This window comes from Opisthocomus hoazin, chromosome 14 (assembly GCF_030867145.1).
Source record: "Opisthocomus hoazin isolate bOpiHoa1 chromosome 14, bOpiHoa1.hap1, whole genome shotgun sequence".
NCBI classification, from domain to species: domain Eukaryota; kingdom Metazoa; phylum Chordata; class Aves; order Opisthocomiformes; family Opisthocomidae; genus Opisthocomus; species Opisthocomus hoazin.
Genome location: NC_134427.1, coordinates 7,661,579 through 7,680,005, shown reverse-complemented (window position 1 = coordinate 7,680,005; position 18,427 = coordinate 7,661,579). Strand labels below are relative to the sequence as shown.

The window sequence follows — 18,427 nt, the reverse complement described above, 5'->3', positions numbered from 1 at the left end:
AGGAAGGGAGGTTTACCGCTGGCCAGGGCTGGTTTGTCTTGTATCTCCTTCCATGGAAAGCTCCAGGGGCGCACAGGGAAACAGCGTGGCCTTCGGGAACTGCACCCCGCGATGCCTGGCACGGGCAGCTCACGCGCAGGTTTCACCACGCTGCAGGGACCATGGCACGTCCCCAGTGGCAGAACCCCAGTGACGAGGGTCTCCTCCCTCCCGGCGTGGTGAGACGTGTCCCCGAGCCCACCTCTCCCCCCACACCACTCGCAAAGGGGCTGTTGATGCCCACACAGTCCCAGGCGTCCAGCCCAGAGGTCCCTCCCGGCAGCGCTGCCCGGTGCTGGGTGGCTGGTGAAGAAGACACCCCGAGCTGGGCAGCATTCCAATAGCTGCTATTCCAGACAGCAGGACGAGCCCTGCGGTGCCTCGCGCAATTTCACTGCCACTGCATCCAGCAAGAAGCGAATCGGATCATCTGCCACTGCTTATTTTAAAATCAAAATGCATGTGAGAAGGTTCTGTTTCTTCCAAAGAAATTAAATAAAACCAGCACTGAGAGAATTATTTTTTTTTTCCTCTAGAATTGCAGCAGAGGTGTCTGTGAACAGAACTGTGTATTCGCATATGAATTTATTTAACAAGTTTTTAATCTTTAAATATAGATTTAACACATTTTTTTACAGGTACATATACAATATAGTTCATTTAAACTTGCAGAGAAAATTCTCTACTGTAATTTATAATAACTTATACATGAAGAGCCTAGTTCAACTGCATACTTCAGGTAACATACCACGTCGTGTGCAAAGTTTCAAATGTTAAAAATCTCAGACTGTACATTCAGATTTGCAGAACTTATCAACCTCATAAATTAATAAAAGCTTAGATTTGAAACTATGGAAGACAAAAAAGATTAAAACCAGTTAATATGCAATGTGTGCTATGGTTGAGACAAATATTTACAGCTGTACCTCAAAATGTGTACTGTTACCACAATTGTTACCACTACAAACAGTCCCAACTAACTTAAGTGACTTTTCCACCTAGCAAGTGCATTGTGACCAATGTAAAAGTAGACGGAAAGAAACTTCCGTGACTTCAAACCTCTCTGCGATGGTTGCCCGTGGCTGAAGAATACTGGGATCTTTCTAGGTCTTGTAGCATTGCCCAGTTCAGACTCAGCCGGTCACAGTTTTGCGGGTGCACGGGGGTTACCCGCTATGCTGGCCACCCGAAGCGGAGAAAAGCCCACCGCTGCATGGCAGCGTGGCGGGGAACCCCCCAGGCAACCACAGCCGTCACGAAGCTCGGCAGTTCCCCCGCACAAAAACGATCACCAAATAAAAAAGCCCAGTACGCTTTAACTCAACAGCTTGGGACTGCGTCTAAGAATTCATGGTTCACAAAGCAAAGTCAGATCATAAAGGTCCCCCTTCAGTCCACGGTATAAAACGTTTCGTTTTGACAGGACAGAGCAAATTCACTACCGCATGCACACCGTTAACCCTGCTCTCAACGCAGTCAGGTGCTCTTCGCACACACCTGCTTCAAAGTCAAACCACCTGTACCTATGTCCTACAAAAGCAGAACTAGACAAAGAAACACAAAATTAAATTATGAGTGTTCAGTGTTCTCTTTCCTTTCTCAAAAATTCAATAGATACATTATCGTTAAAGATGCTGAAAAGTACAGTCTTATCACAAGAACATCCGTAGTGCAAACATGGACATTTAACTTCTATTTATGGCACGTGTTCCAAAAGTACATACATTTAATGTAAACTTCAACACTTGCTAGATACAGGTTTCGGCCTTGGGACACTTTGGGACCCTAAGTGATTGGCGACAACCCTGAGTTGTCCGTTTGACCTGACCCAAACCTCACTGAGATCAGTGGGACTGACCGCAACGGGCTGGAGTCAGACCCTAAGTGCAAAAAGAGGATCTTTAGCGTTATTGCATCTTCGCATGTGAGTCAGCCAGCTGATGCTCCTACAGAACATTACATTCACACAGCTGAAGGAGATATTTTAGAAAAATCCATCCATAAAATCAATTAAGCAGGACACACAGCTTCTTTGTTGGGTGTTTTTTTTTGGTGGGTTTTTTTTTGGTTTATCAAAACTCAACTCTTTTATTTGCAACTTCAACAGTTGTCAGCTAATAAGCAGGTAAAGCCTTCAACCTGTAGAGGAAATTTCAAGCATCTAAACAAAGTGTCAGGCAACTGTAGTGTACTTCTCTGATGAAACGTGATGGATGTCATGGAAAAACAGCAGGTAAAAACAATAAAATACTGTACTTTCCTTAGAAGCAAAAAAAGAAAGAGCAGAGAATGGCTTCCTTTATGGCTATGAGAAGCTGCTTAGGACGCCAGTCCCGTTCAGCGCAGATGAAGCTGTGGAGGTCTGTGAATGTGATGAATAGTACAGGACAACTCCAACTATTGTGCTATTTCTCTGTAACACTTAGTTGAAAGCTTCCAAAGAGCATCGAAAATAGGATGCTGCTAGTTCACCCTTAATTCAAGGGGAACTAAACTTTCTCGTGTTACACAGGGCAGCATCTATAAAGTAATGAAGAATGATGTTAATATTAAAGCATCTTATTCCCAGAAATACATTGTTCCCTGTAATCATGTAACATTTGTATAACATAAAAAAAATAAGTGCACTCCTGCAGTTCTCCCTAAAAGCTCAACTCCCACTAGCTTCAGCGAGAGCCTTGCCTAAGGCAGGACCACAGGGTTTGACTCATTTCCATCATCCACCACTCGATTACCACGGCACGGCCAGCTGATCTCTTCGCTGGACCCCTCATTTTGTCCGGCTCAAAGAGGTTTTCTACAGCGTCACCAAATAGCTGTTCTGTGACACTGGCTGGCGTTGTGGGTTGTACAAGGAGACCCTGCTCTATGTTTCAAAGGCCAAAAACAAAAGAAAAATCTATGCTGCCTTTAACAGACCCTGCATAAATACTAAAGCCTGTGGCTGCAATCATTAAAGTGCATGAGTAATAGTGCAAAGAGCGGTGCTGCATCTGCAGAGCTACCGGTGGCATTTTAAACTTCGACAAAACGTGCGCGTTTCAGCCCACAGGCTCATGCCCACCTGCAAGAGCTCAGCCGCGTACCATCCTCTTACCGGGCAAACGGAAGCCACGTGGCTAGGGAGCCACGCAAAGGGCTGCCTGGAGCTCGCCATGGTCGCGAGGACGATCCCCACCGCCCTGGCCAGCAGGAGCAGAGGACACGCACGCTCGGTCCTTTGGGTGCTACCAGAGAGGGAAACTTCTGCTCAGCTTTACTGCATGAAGAGCACACCCAGAGGATCCCCTTCAGGCTTGGAAGGGATAACTTGGGAAGTGGGGTGTTAAAACAACCTAGGAGAGGTTCTGGCGTGTAGAACAGGAGCCTGCGTCCTCCCTAAACCGAGCGGGAGCGTGCGCCTGCCCCGGCACGGAGCATCCTTCCACGCCTGCTCCGAATGCTCCCTGCCTTTGGGCTCACGACAAATTCTGCCACATAAGTTTTTTGCTGTTTAAAAGAACTTCAAAGTTGTAGCAATATGTCTTTTATATATAAAATAAGTAAAGGCATTTATCACTGCTTCCATTTTTCATTTGAATCCCTTTTTTTTATTCAGGCTACTCTATTTCACGCTCCCTCTAAAAGAAATCAGTCTCACGCAACCTCCACGCAGCAAGTGGAGATGGGACACTCGCCCTTCTCTCTGCCCAGCTTTTAAAGGTCAGGTGAAAAAAGCTGAAAATGCTTTGTCCCCATTTCACTCTGATGGGAACACTTGGGAGGGAACACCATGTTTCCTTCTGCTTGCATCCGTTTACCACTGCTGAGAGAAAAGAAGAGCAGGGACAGAGCTCACCCTCGACGAGAGGGGAGGCTGCGGTGCTGCTGGACACCAGCACCGTGCCACCGCACTGAAAACCAGTCACGCCTCTGCTTCGGGTTACGGCAAGGACCTCATTTCTGCCGCCCCCGCTCGCCGTTTGCCAGGACGTGGGTGCTGCGGGGTGGCTGAGAGGCGAGACGCCTTCTCCTTCACCGACACGGACGCTGCCAGTGCCGTCGGTCACGATCTTTGGCACGCCGGGAGCCAGGGGACTCGCAGAAATGTTTTGTCTCCTGGCCTGCTGTGGAAGAGGAGTTGGGACTGCAGCGCTGCAGCCCTCGCCTTCCCCGAGACGTGCGTCTTGCACCGGAGAAATGAAGAGATCATCTCGCATCTCCTTGCTAATTCATGCAAAAGCCAAGTCAGTTGACCAGGCAATGCCTGACCGCTTTAGCAAGGCAGCTTAAACTAGCAACACACGAGTAAATCTCAGCACAAACTATTTTCTGACTATTGCTTTTTCTGAGCAGAATTCTCTCAAAATCTTTTCCGTTTTGAGATCTGCACGTTATCACCTGCAACACAAAACTATTCCTACAGCACACATTAAAAAATCCACCATGGGTTTGCACAGGAGACAGAATAAATCTATTCAGAAGATAGCAGCAAGGACTAATCTCAGAAAACACGGCTAGAGGCACACCAGAAGGAAAACTGGTTTTCAAAACAACCTCCAAGCCAGCCATCTTCCTCCCAGCAATCCTCCTGGCTTACATCCAGGCCCAGATTTACAATAAGTTTAATACGGTATCCCCTACACACACCTTTGCAAAAGAAAATTTGGACCAAAATAGTTGCTTTATCAAGTTACATGGCATTGCCAATAGTAAGCTGCCATCTGTAAGGAAAATTACCTATGCAACCTCGTGAGGAAAAGGAGAAGAATGATCTGCAGATTCGTTTGGGTGTTGCATGTTCAGCTTCACCCATCAGCTGTCCCTCGGCAGGCCGGTTGCAGGAGGACGGTGGATTTGCAAAGTTGGCAATGGTAGGGGAACGGGGCATTGACCAAACACGCATCTGACAACTTAAAATGAGCAGTGAAAAAGTTCCCTGTAACTTCATTGTGATTTGTACAGGCTCAAAACTGGAATGATCACCAGCAGCGGAGAGGAACAGCTCGCCAGCGTGCAGGTATCAGCCACCCTGCGGTGGGAGGGTTTTGTTAGGGCAACAGTATAGCCCAAAGAGGGCAGATTTAGATTAGATACAAGAAATAAATTCTTTACTCTGAGGGTGGTGAGGCCCTGGCCCAGGTTGCCCAGAGAAGCTGTGGCTGCCCCCTCCCTGGCAGTGTTCAAGGCCAGGTTGGATGGAGCTCTGAGCACCCTGGGCTGGTGGAAGGTGTCCCTGCTCATGGCAGGGGGGTTGGAACCAGATGATCTTTAAGGTCCCTTCCAAACCATTCTGTGATTCTACGATTCTAAGAAAAAATGTTAAGGTAAGGGAACTGTTTCATCTATGCAGCTAAAGGGTTTGCACTGAAAAAATCCCAGATCTCAGATTTGTATGAATTCTGGTTATGAAACTGTGATTGGAGATACATTTTTATTTACTGTGGGGACCTGGAGCTGAGCAGTAACAGAGGCACTACCCCCCGCGAAGGGCAAGGACTGCCTCTCCCCCAGCTCTGAAGCGACTCCAGCACGCCCTAAGCTCTTGGGGACCCCACCACATGCTAACTAAGTTTACCCCGCTTACATGCAAAACAGCATCTCGGCACAAGCAGCCAGCAGTATGCGAGGGTTACGGTGCTCCCTCCTGCCCCTGCTTTGCTCTACAAGCTTGGCCGCCTCTTTCTCCATCTGCTAGACTGGAGCAAGAGCTCCATCTTCCGAAGAAGCAGAAAAGAGCCCAATCCAGACTGCATCCCCGAGCAGCCCGTGGTACAAAGTCACTTGCAGTATAAAATGACCTGTCCACAGAGGAAAGGGAATTGCTAAATGCAAAGGTATTGTTTGAAAACCAGTTTTCAGAGTGCAAGTACATTATGGCTGTAAGGACAAATCACTGAAAAGTTCCAGGAGTAGCAAGAAAGCGCTCTAGGAATAGCTCTAGGAAATAGCAAGAAAACATCCTACATCATCCTACAACACTGCCTGGAGTGCACGTAAAATTAGAATCACGTCTAGAGACTGCAGACACGATCAGCGATTGGGAGAGAGAACAGCGTTAGTCTGAACAGGGAAAAATGGAGCCTCAGTGCTGCGGCTGGACCCCGGCAACACGGCTGCAAAGCGCCTGGGCAGCGGTGTGAGACTTGCAGGAGGAGCTTTCCCTGGTTCCACCTTGTGAAATTCTCCTTAGTTTGTACTCAGCAACTGTGTAAAGCAGCCTGGAGCTGTGAGTCTCTAGGCGCTGAGGGATGTGACCACCGACAAAGCAAACCAGTGTTCAAAGCTTGCCGGCACCTTGTTTTTGAGATGCTGGAGAAACATCCTGCACAGGCTGTGGTCCAGGGCCTGGTGAGATGTGATAACCAGGCTTGCTGAGAGGACAAGACAAGGTGCTCCAGGGTGGGAGCACGCCAAGGGGAACCCCCTCCACTGTGCTGCTAGCCCACTACAAGCTACCCCTCACGTAAAGTCAGAAAACCTCCAACATGTCAGATTTGACTGCTCTGAAACAAAGGAGACAAAAAAATACCTTCCTGTATAGCAAGGATTTCAGTGCAATACACTGGAAAAACCAAGAGCTGACTGTAACTTTAAGCCTTTCAGAAGACTTCCTTCATATACATCAAAACAACAGATTTTGACAAAAAGGAAGTATTGAAAAAGAAACCTACTCGCAAAATTTGTTTCATATGGCCATAACTGGTGGATTCTTTTTTTATTTTCAATAGACTAAATCTACGTGTGTTTCCTGAGCTGCTCCCATCGCAAACCCTGGTCTCCCGTTTCCAGCGGACAGCACGGTGATGAGGCAACAGACGGAGCGGTGATGCTGCATACACGGCAAGGGTGACAGGCTGCTCTTAAGGCATTTTCTTGTGTCATCTGTTAGGTTTTCCTATCTATTTCTATGTGCATTTATGGCTAGAAAATGAAAAATGCTATTTTTGAGACTAGAAGCCTTCAGCTGAAACCTGGTAACCTGGTTATAAACTTTAATCTAATGATGGATTAACAAGCAGGCAGCAACGAGGGCAAGAGGGAGGCTGCAGAAATGAAGTTTTGCCTTGAGAGTGCTGGGGGTCAGGCCACGACGTCTTTGGCAGCAGGAGGAGATTCTGCCTAGGTACCTCCTATTCACAAGGGGTTTCAGCTACAGCAGTGCGCAGGCAAAAGTCACAGGAATCCCTGATCAGACTCCGTCTCTTCTCCCCGATCTTCTACCCAGTGCGCTCGCAAAGAAATCTACGTACTTAAATGCTTGGTTTTAGTTTACTGCTGCCTAAAGTCACAGAAATGTCTTAAGGCGTTAAGAAACAAAAAAAAGCTTAACTGACTACTTTTGCAGGCTTTTTGGAGTAGCTGCTTTCTTTTTTTTTTCCTGCAGAGGCATATGCAGCCAGATTTAGTACATCAAGTGTAATGCAAATGGCTTAAAAGACCTGATTGGAGTTATGGGATATTTCTGCTAGGCGTGCTATATGATACCTGCGACTTTGACATTCCGAAATCTGCAGTCACCAACTACTATCTGCAGACTGTGGACAGGAATCCAGCCTTCTTTTCTTCTGTTTAGGTTTTTCACCAACCTTTGAATGACAACGGTATTAGTACAAGAAACAAGCCAACCCAGGAGCAGTTTGGTACAGGCACACTCTACACAACCGCTGGTGCAACCAACAATTCGTTCAAACCAGGGAAGCGTTTTAACAGGAGCTGGGCATGCATTTAAAGTATTATTCCCACCTAAATTTAGGAACTTATTCAGAAAACCCAAACTGGGAGCACCATTTCCTTGGGTCCCTCTCTAGTCAATGGGGAGGAACAGGACTCTCCAGAGCACGAGTTATCCTGCCTGAGACCGGCATCGCTCTCCAGAGGTGCCAGTCTCCCTCCACTGACTACCGAAGAAGCCAAGGGCAATCACTTTCCTCAATCCTCTGCTACTAAGCTGGACTGGTAGGATGAATTTAGTCAAGGCACTACAAGTCAATTTAAGCCAAGATGTAGGCAGCTGGAAATACTCATGCTCATAAATGACTTTTCTCCATCTCCCTCATGCAGTGAAATCTGCTTTAACACAAAAGTTTGGTGTGAGAAATCTTTGCCTGACACTGGCCGAAACCGCTGTGAGAGGTGGTGAGCATTCAGCAAAGCTGAGATGCTTTACATCTTGCTTTTGCTAACAAACTGAATTTCCCTTGAAATGCAAGGGCTGTAGATGTCAGCCGGAATCCTCCATGGGGCATTTGTGTCTGCGCATTTAGGGGCCAGCGCCTGCACAAAACTGATTCAGGTTCCTGCCGATATCCCCCTGCCCACATCCCGAACAAGGCTTCAGCGTGCTGTGCTCTCTCCTACTGAGACCCCGGGCTGGCTGATGAGAGCGAGCCAGAAATCAACCTGGAATGGAAAGACAGCCAGAAATCTCACCCAAATTGCTGCAAAAATCAGAAGAGGGCACGCTGCCCTCCCAGCCTACGAGACTAATGGCTCAACAGGCAGGAGGCTGGGTATGGTGATTTCCCAGGCGTTGCTCCCAGCCATAAGGAAAGAACCAGCTGTGAAGTGTTATCTTGTGAGCCACAGCTTTAAATACGACAGAAAGCTGCTCCACAGCCATTAACCAGTTCCCACTCGTACAGCTGTTTGAGGGAGGAAAATGTCTCGCAGTTACTCAATATTGCTATTAATAAGCCCAGAGGAACAAAGCCAACAGCTGAGCCGGGGTGGGCAAAGAGCTCTCACTTCAAGCATCATCTGAAGCGGGAAGAGCATGGCAAGAGGGGCTGTGAAGATGTTGGTAAAACACAGCTTGCCCAGACACCCGTGGTAAGGGAAGTCCTGATATGTCTTCCCAGGCCAAGCCAGTGTGTATGGCCTCTGGTCTTGGCAAGTGAATGAATTCTCCAGCTTTCTGGAACAGTCTAAAGCTTAATCAGAAGCTGCAATGAGCGTATCACCAGGCAAGCGGGGCTGCAGGGGACTGCCTTGCAGGCTCTGAGAGATAAGCAAAGTAATCCTAAAATACCTACCACTGTCCCTCACCGTCTTCATGCAAAAGCTGAATTTCATCTCCATTTTTCACCAGCAGGTCCTCTGATCCTCTCCTCTTGCAGTCTGCAAGGGCTTTATACTTTCCTGGAGACTGTGGTAGTAAGAAAAAAATTATCTTGTTCAGCTACATTTCACATCATGCAGCTGTTATTTCTGACTGCCACAAGGAATGTGACAGAGCTCTATCAGCTACCTTAATAAAAATTATTTTAAAAAACTGTGGCTGAGACTTCTCCTTATTCCCCAAAATTGAGATACGGAAAATCTGTGAGACATGGACAAGATACAGCCGTTATCCAGTGGAGAAAAACAAAGCGAGATGGCCAAAACCAGCAGCACCCCGAGCTTTGGGACTATCGAATCTCTGTACTAACCAGCTGGTTCCCGTCCTCCTCCTCGGTGTCCGAGCAGTTGGAGAGGTACTGGTTACCCGACCACTCCTCCAGCCCCTCGCAGATTTCCAGGGACTGTGACATTCCTGGCCAGCCTGCAAGACAGGGTGCAGCTCAGGTTAGGGGTACCCCAGCACCCACAAAGCACGCCCCGAGGGAAGGGGAAGGGTCCGTACTTCTGTGGGGCTTGTTCTGAGGGGACAGGAGCCCACTCTCCAGCATCACCGGGCTGGTGCGCTCCGAGTCGTTCTCTTCTGAGCTTATGGAGGCTCTCTGCTGCTTTCTGAATGATTAAAAAAAGAGAAATCAATCTTAGTTTTACTTTATGAATGAAAGTAAGCTCCACGAAGTTTTGTAAAACAGGGTCAGAAATAATAAGGGGACTTTTTAATGTATGTTTCTATAGAAGGACTTGGTGACTGGTTTGAATCTTTGGGGGTAGGGGAAATAGAATTGCTACAGTATCGTCTCTGAATTTGAGCACTGTCTTTGTCTCCATTTGAAGAGGAGCTGCTCGAGGGTGCCCCTTACAGACCCTGTCCCCAGACCACCACCACCAAAGGACCAGCTGCAGCACAGCCCTCCTGTCCCCGCGGCGGGGCATCCCCCCTGCCCAGAGGTCCCAGGCAGAAGCAGGGTGGGGGAAATCACACCGAGCCAGGATACGCCCAGAAGGCACTGGGTGCCCAGCGATGGGAGGGTACCGGCGATGGGAGGGTGCCCGGTGAGAGCCCCCAGTCTGGCTCCTGGGACTCACCCATCACTCCGCTGGGAGGAGAGCGGGAGCTGGTCCGTGCACGAGCTGGGCTGCTGCTTCTCCACTGCGGGGAGGTCAAACACCAGCTTAAAATCCATTTTTTTATTAGTGACCATCACACTTGAAGCATTATTTCAAAAGTTAGACTTATTGCACCATCCTAATGATTTCTGTTCAGAGAAAAGCAAACCTAGCGACTCTTGCAAAGCACAGACTTAGTTCTGATTAAGATGATACGTTAGCACAAACCCAATAATCAGCATGCCACTGAAGACTATAACATGCTTAAAACCATGCATCTGCGATGTATCTTGTTGAATTAAGCCTATGATAAAAAACATGAAATAATCCCCAAGGTAATGACAAAAGAAAAGAAGAAAGTACTGTAGTTCATTTTCACATAAGTGCCTGGCCTTCACTGCTCCAGGTTATTTCCCTGTACTGCAAGACCTCACTCCAGTATTTTGCTGCAAGGTTTCTTCTGAAAAATCAATTCCCTGGTGAGAATTAGTGGATTTGAAGCTTAGCAATGTGAAAACAGGAAAGGTTCTGCCGCAGAGTGAATGCCACAGAGAAACTGGGCAAATGTACCTTTTATAAGTTCCTGCTGCTTGAACAAAATTTTTCTGATTTCATTCAACCATGCCATCTTCAGATCTACTGTTTGGGCCTGGAAGAAGAGAAAAACTGTCTGAACTTTGACATAAGAATCATCCATTACAGTGTATGAATACAATCTTACTTTTCTATGCTGTAATTATCTGAAATCCCCTTTTATCCAAAGCCACCACTAAATTTAAAACATTCTTGACCTTTTAAAATTGACGATCCCCACTACATCCAGGCAAAACACAACAGAAATTGCAGAGCCATCACGACAACGCAGGGAGCGCAGGCAAAAGCACGCGTGTGCATGCATCTTAGCTCTCTTACAAAATACCTAAAGGGCCAAATCTGCCTTTTGAAAATATGTGTACTTGACTACGTACATCTGCTTTATGAATTTATATTGGTTACTGTGTTGTAACATGGAGGAAAAAAAGCTAGGCAGAAGACTAACTAACAAAAAATAAATCAATCAGTGTTTTCACAATGGGTTTTCCTGTGAACATCTCATTAGGCAAACATTTCACCTCCATAAATTTCTACTCAAAATGCTACGAAAAGGAAAAGAAAAAAAATCAGGAAGAAATCAGGTCGATTGGGCTACTGTTTTGGAGATGACTCTAACGACTGCTGGGAATAGCACCGTGGAGGCGAAGTCTTGGCTCTGGGAGCAGTTCTGGCGTCTCATTGTAGAGGAGCACATGTGCCCCGTGCCCATTAAAGCAGGAGGCCCATTTCCCAGCTCAATTCACATCAGCTATTAAGCACAGTAAAGTCTTTTTTTTCAGCTAGAGGTCTATTTGCAATTTCATCTGGAATAAAAGACTTTATTGCCAAGGGGCAATTTGGTCTCCACTTTAAGATGATTTTTACAGTTCTGGACTGGACACCAAGGACCAGCCACTGGGACAGCTCTGTGAACGCTGACATGGGCAAAGAGGAAGAAGAAATGCAAGTTAAACGTCTGATAATCCCACAAAGATCAATGGGAGACATTTCCTTAACACTGTTACGAGGACATACAAATATCTCGATTTTCGAAGCTACAAACCTGCACAACATAGACCTCTTCTCGCCCACTATACCAGATTTCAAATTTCCGATGATCTCCTTTCACATTCTCAGTTATTCCAACTGCATTCATCTGCAAAAGAAACAAAAAATTAAACATACTACAAATCTCTCCCTCTTCCCTATGACTCCAGACATCTTGCAGCATGTTAAACAAACCTGTTTTCGCTCAATTTAACACATTTCATCAACTCTAATTTCAGTAGCAACTGAAAGTCATTATCTAACTTCTCCCCCATGACTTTCCACCAGCTTGCTATATTTGCAAAAGCTTTCTGAAACCAATCAATGGACCTTGGGGGAGTTTTCATCTGGGAGTCAGTGGAACTAACTGAAAAGTCATCTCATACCTTTTTCAGCATGAAATTTCTCAAATGAGACGTATGAAACTTTATAAATGCATGGCACGTTGTTTTTCTACATAATCATCTCTGCCATACGATTCTTTACTTACTCGCTGCATTCTGCGTTTCATTCTTTCAGCAATCTTTTAAACCCATCTCTGAAGCCCTCAGCTCCTTTTGGAATTTCAGTTCAATGCCTTTTGGTCCCTGATCATCCCTGTACCTGAGACATTGTCCCAGGGTTTCTGAAAATGGGTTAATATTTGGATATACAGCCTGAGCTGCCATAAACCTGGCTTTCAGGAAGCACACAGACTTCAGGCTAGACGTGTCTGAATGCTGCTGTGCCTAGGTACCCGTTATCACAGATGGCTTTCCATGAGCTGGATGGAAACGCCAACGGCCCAAATAGTTACAGATCTGCACAACACAACCCAGTTGAATCAGTAGATCAAACCATGACTAGAGACCAAGAAACTCTACAGCAACAGGAGACCTCTGGCCCTCAGGCTGAACACGCCAGAAAGCTGAAAAATGCTTGAACGCCTGATAGGGCATAAACCATCTTCTCACTTACAGCAGTTTGCCAGCAATTTATCGCTGATTAACGGATGGTCAAAAATAGCTAAAATATCCCACTTCCATGTTTTGGAACAGATTAATAATAACGGTATCATCTATCACCAATTATTGACACAGACTGCGTTAGACAAATCAGTATAAATACAAATAAGGCCTTAGAAAGAACATCTGTTCAGCACTGCTGTTCCTCTTTGTGTACGTGCATCCCCAGAGCTTTTGGTCTGAATGACCACGAGGATTTACAGATTAGGTCAGCTGGGCAAACTTTCTGTTCCTAGTTACTTTTTCAAACGTTGGCACCCATTTTCAGTGACTATGAACAGCCTCAGGAAATAGGAAGCAAGCTGCTAATTAGCTTTCCCCATTTCCTCACTGGCATCAACAGCAAAGCTCTTCTTAACTTCTGAGAAAGTGTTTGCCTCCAGATGCAAGAAAGGCCCATCACTGAACGGCAGTCAGTACTTTCTAATTTTATTTTAAAAATTTTAAAATACTTTTTTTTATTATTATTTTCTCCTGCGCAGTATAGTGCCATAAAGCCCTAGAAAGACAGATCAGGCTCCATTCTGATTTTATGGAATCTTAAAATCTTACAACAACCCCAAATGGATGTTGAAAGGGCAGCCTAGAGAGTGAGTGCCTTTTCCATATCCTGCAATATCCAGTTCTGTGCATCTCCTCCGGCACTTCAATTTACACAGAGGCTCCTACAAAACCGCCCAGGCATCAAGTTATTAGAAATTGTAGATGATCTCCTCTGAGGACGTGAAGAAAAGCGCCAGAAATAGACATATTTAAGCTCTGTTCATTCATATTAGTAAATTTTGACACTCTACGTCCTCCCCCTGGCCAGGATTTAGTGTCCCCCAGCTGCCGGTTCCCTGCAATGCAGACTGAGGTGGGTTAGGCTGGCGCTCTGGATCGCCTTCCGCAGCGGCACGAGGCCGGCTGATTTACTCGGCACTGCAGTGAGTGATGAACCTGCATCCCCCAAGTTACCGACTCTCAGCTGAAGAGCTATTTACTACAAGACTTTACATAGTAAAAAAACCATGGTCCTGAAGGGTTCTTCTGTTTGTTTTACAGCTGGCCACTCACACAGCTCCTACCCAACAGCTTGGTTTAATTCTGAATCCTCAGAAATTCTTCTCGCAAAGAAAAACAATTTCCTGATACTATCATGAATCAAGCAAATGCCAAGCCCCAGAAACATGATTTCACCCTCAGGACAGCAATTCCAAAAACGGACGTAATCCTGCGGCTCCGACAGATCCTCTAACCCCAACCTCCCAGTCTGGCAACGCAAACAACTGGAAAACGAGCCCTCTCGAGGCAAAGCAAAACCCCGGCCACATTGCCTGGACTCCAGAGCGCAGGATTTTCTCCTCCCAGCAGGCTTTCCCCAAACCACCTCTTCAGTTCTTTCAAAGCACGTATGGTAAAACAAGTACTACAGGGAAAACAAGCTCTCCAGAAAGAAAATGATGCTGTTTGGGAAAAACATTGAAGTACCTAAACATATGGCCTGGGATTTGCTTTTAATACACAATTTGTAACGTGCCCCAGAGCTGAACAGACTTCCCTACTATTACATGGCTTCCTGACTACTCCTGGCATCTCCCCCCCAGGACCCTGCTGAGACCACGGACCTGCAGCATCTGGGTCTGAAGGCTCTGCCTCCAAATGCCCATTTTTTTCCATTCTAAGATACAGCAATATTTGGGTTTTATTTATCGAGAAAAACAAGGCAGAGTACCGAGACAAAATGCTGATGCTAGAAGTGCTCATCCCACGCAGTATGCCAGAAGGTCTCTCTTAGAGAGGCAGTTTGGGATTTTTATTGATAATAGTTAGCATTTATAGGCTTGGGAGAGTTGTTTATATCCCTCATATTTTGCCACAGGCTACTCTCTTCATCTGATACTTGTACTTCTAGCTGCAGGTAGAGCCTCCCAAAGGAGAACGGCAACGAGACAAGAAGAGCTCTCTTTGCATCCTCCTGGCTGGGAAACAGGGCTCAGGAGCAGCTGGGCAGAGGCTGGGGAAGATGCAAAGGGACCCCCAGTTTCATGCCCTCGCCTCTGCTCCTGGAAAGTGGACTAGGGGAGGGGGAAAGGCACATTCTCATCCCTGGGACTTGCCCGCAGCTCTGCTTCCATGGCAGATGCCATCACATATGTGACTCCGAGTCTGTGGGCTCTCCCAGCTGCTGCTTCAGCTGCGGGGGCCCTCACAGATTATTACAACCAACAGTCTGTCATGGGCATGGCACTTTCACACCATAGAATCGAGGCATTACAGGCCTTAATAGCAGAAAACAAGCCACTATCTCAGAGGAAAAACACTCTGTGGGTCTGCAGAATTACTGGTTTACAATACACATGGCAATGGCCCCAACTAAAAAGTCCTTACTTTCAAAAAATGCTTAAAACTGTAAGATGAGGTTTTGTCATATCCATCTCCATGCTCCTCTCGCTTCTTGCAGAAGACCAAGGCTTTCTCGTACAGGAACAGATGCCTCTGCATTGGCTTGAACCTGGCAAGATCCTTCATTTTTGTCGGACCTTTTCGGTGTCCTGTCCAAACACTGAAAGATCCTTGCATCAGCACTTTCCCCAGTTCGCTCAGGTCACCCTGGTGAGAGTACGACAAATAAAAACAGAAAGAAAAAGACGTCAATTAAAATGTAAGGGGACTGTCCAAACAATGACTGGTGACAGGGCCAGCTCTGTTCCAAGGCATGTCCCTCTAAGAATAGGTCTTCCTGGAAGGATCAAATGATCTTTTGGGAGTGATGCCATGGTGCCAGGAGGGAAGCACAGGTCTCTGATACAGCACTGCAGCTAGTCAGTAACTAACACTGCAGTTCCAGTCAGTAACTGGAAGAACTGGGAAGACAGAAAAACTCTCCAGCTCCAGTGGAAATCCAGGTCAAGGGCTCTGGCTACTTCAGTGGGACAGGGCAGATGAGACTTGAGCCTGAACTGAGGTCTCCGAGGATGGGCTTCTCAAGGAGGCCAGGAACTGGGACCAGCAGCTTAGAAAGCCATCCCTTCACCGTTCCCAGCAGCCCCAGGAGTGAGAACCACCTCAACTAGCAAGGACCAAAATCAGCCTCGGAGAGTATTTAGTTAAATGTTGAATGAGAAATGTGATGAAGACACCCCAGGTAAATTAGAAGGTGAGCCGTGAGAGACCTAAGGTGCATGCTGGAAAAACTACTGTCGAGAACCACAAGGTGGCAAGTGTGGGCACCATGCGACTTCTTCGGATACGTCCTTTGGATGCGGATATTTTACAAAACCCTGAAAACAGATGGAAGATTGTCTCCTGTAAGAGCTTCCTGATCCCATTCACTTTGTAGCTGTTCTAGTATAGTTTTTAGCTCACACATTCTGGGACACTATCCATCCCCAACGCATCATCCGGCCTTGTGTAAGGTCTCTCATCACCCAAATCTACTCACATCATATCCTGTTATTGAAATCTGATGCATGGAGTCATTGACTGACTTTAGCAAATCCAACATTGCAACCAGGGCTTCTTGAAGTTCCTGAACTCCATCGCAGCTCGTGCTGTACTTTAGCAACTCCTGAAAATAGAAATGGAAGAGCACATGTTCGCACTTGAACAAAGCAGACTTTTCCATCTCACCCAAAGTTTCCAATGCCCAAGAGCAACCTACACTGCCTGAGTTTCTTTTTTCATGTGTCACTGGAAAAACGACTCACTCTAAACCACAGTCAGTATGAGGTGTGGAACAGATCACTGAAGCATGGACCATTTTTTCTGGCTTTCCTTAAGGATGGTGTCAGGTTATAGAGCGGCATCACACTCAGATGAGTTCTTTGTGTTGTGTTTTCCTGCTTGGCAAGAAATGGGAAATAAGGTTCAGGTTTGCCAATATGTCATATATGCCTTCAAATGAGGTTGCGGCAGTTGATTGTCTTCAGACTGGCAGACACAATGAACAGAATTTTAAACTTCCACAGCCTTCAAGTCAATAAGTGGAAGACAGATTAGAGAATTATACCTTTGATATAAAATTACTTTTATTTCAGATCTCCTGTGCCCACTTACAGCTTCATGTGTACTCATGTCTCATCCAAGAGACTAGAAGGTAGGCTGCAAGACGCCACCACCCCAGCGTTATTCCCACTTTACAGAGTGGGAATAACAGCACTGCCCTGCCTCAGACAGAGAAAACAAGAATAAATGCATTAAAGACTACAGGCACTATAGCAACCTGAGGAGAAGAGATGCATAAATAGAATATATTTCATTCATCATACTCTTATGATCATCTCTGGTTCAGTTTTCTTGGAAGTGCTTCTGCCATTTTGCATCTCTGAACAGATTCAAACCATCTTTCTCTCCTTAAAAAATGGCTTGTTAAAAGCACTCGTTCCTTTTCCACGTATGTGAATTTTCATCTTCACTGAAAGTCACTACGGGGGGCCAAGCTAAGCAATACGCAATCTAAGGCTCGGTGCTGATTTACAGGTAACCTTTAATTGAAAAAATAAAATAAACTGGAAAACAAATCTATCTCCTGATGTCCTTTCAAAGCAGAATATGAAATACCTTCAGAAGCAACTGGTATTTTGTCAGGCGCTGCACCGGTTTCAGCAAATAGGAATCCAGCCCGAGTTTGTGCTCTAATTTTCTTTGGCATTCCTGGAACAAAGAATTCAGATTAAGTAAGTTCTGCACCAACTACAAGTAGTTATGCCAACAGCATGACTAGTACAGTTTGATGACTACGAAGATTTCACGTAATAATATCATATGGTGCCTATAACTAAAGAAATGTTATAAAAACATATAATATAATCAATGAATCTGCCTTAAACTCCTTGCGTACAAGAAACTCCAACTGCTATTTTTGTGAGGCTTCTGTGCAATGGTAAACAGAATGTGCTGCCAAATCAGCAGGGCACTGAGGAGGGCGTTTAGGACAAGCGAGTGTCCCAGGACGATGCCTGCCTCGGCAGGAACGACCAGCTCACCTGGAAAAAGGTGCTCTCGGAGCACTGCCTCCACAGGGACTCCGACCGGGGCTTGTTCTGGCAGTACTTCTCATACATCTGGAAATCCTCTCGCTGCAAGGGAAGCCGAAAGGCAAGTCACACGCGCGCACGCAAATCTGCTGGGCAGCCCAATAAGGTGAACACCCAAACCATCAGTTTGCTTATACCTCTGATGCTAACCGTAATATCTAAAAGTCATTGAGTCTGGGACAAGAACCACTGCTGGGACTCACAGCAGACTATGGTGTAGTCACGACTGCTGCTCTCCCCTGTCGGCTGCTGGCCACACACCTACACTCTCTGCCTCGCTGTTGGTATTGTGTATCAGAAGCACCTTGCTCCACTGGCATAACTGAGATGTTGCAGGGTGCGACAAACCAGGAGCAACATTGGCCTTCAAGTCTGCTTTGTATGTGAAAACGAGCCACCCACCCTGTCTAGGAAACAAAATCCCACTCTCTCGGGTGCTCCCAGGCAGCTTTCCAGACTGTGCAGGAAAATTCTGCAAGAGATGGGAGAAGAGACAAAATGCAGCAGTGAGCAATGTATGGCTTGCGTATTTAATCCTTA

The 18,427-nt window shown here is 46.3% G+C and overlaps 1 protein-coding gene across 3 annotated transcripts in view; it reads right to left on the bottom strand.

Annotated features, from left to right (window-relative positions):
* Positions 1 to 619: 619 nt before the first annotated feature.
* Positions 620 to 18,427, bottom strand: part of MCF2 (MCF.2 cell line derived transforming sequence) — a 61,050-nt gene continuing 43,242 nt past the window's right edge. For 2 of the 3 annotated variants that reach the window (XM_075435123.1, XM_075435125.1), the window contains 13 exons: positions 18,290 to 18,359; positions 17,837 to 17,929; positions 17,412 to 17,504; positions 16,294 to 16,419; positions 15,240 to 15,461; positions 11,882 to 11,974; positions 10,816 to 10,894; positions 10,225 to 10,288; positions 9,644 to 9,750; positions 9,450 to 9,562; positions 9,054 to 9,166; positions 7,507 to 7,607; positions 620 to 2,559 (listed from right to left, as the gene is read on the bottom strand). In XM_075435123.1, the coding sequence (XP_075291238.1) occupies positions 2,519 to 2,559; positions 7,507 to 7,607; positions 9,054 to 9,166; positions 9,450 to 9,562; positions 9,644 to 9,750; positions 10,225 to 10,288; positions 10,816 to 10,894; positions 11,882 to 11,974; positions 15,240 to 15,461; positions 16,294 to 16,419; positions 17,412 to 17,504; positions 17,837 to 17,929; positions 18,290 to 18,359 (1,315 nt within the window). In that variant the 3' untranslated portion in view covers positions 620 to 2,518. The other variant, XM_075435124.1, reaches the window with a different exon arrangement.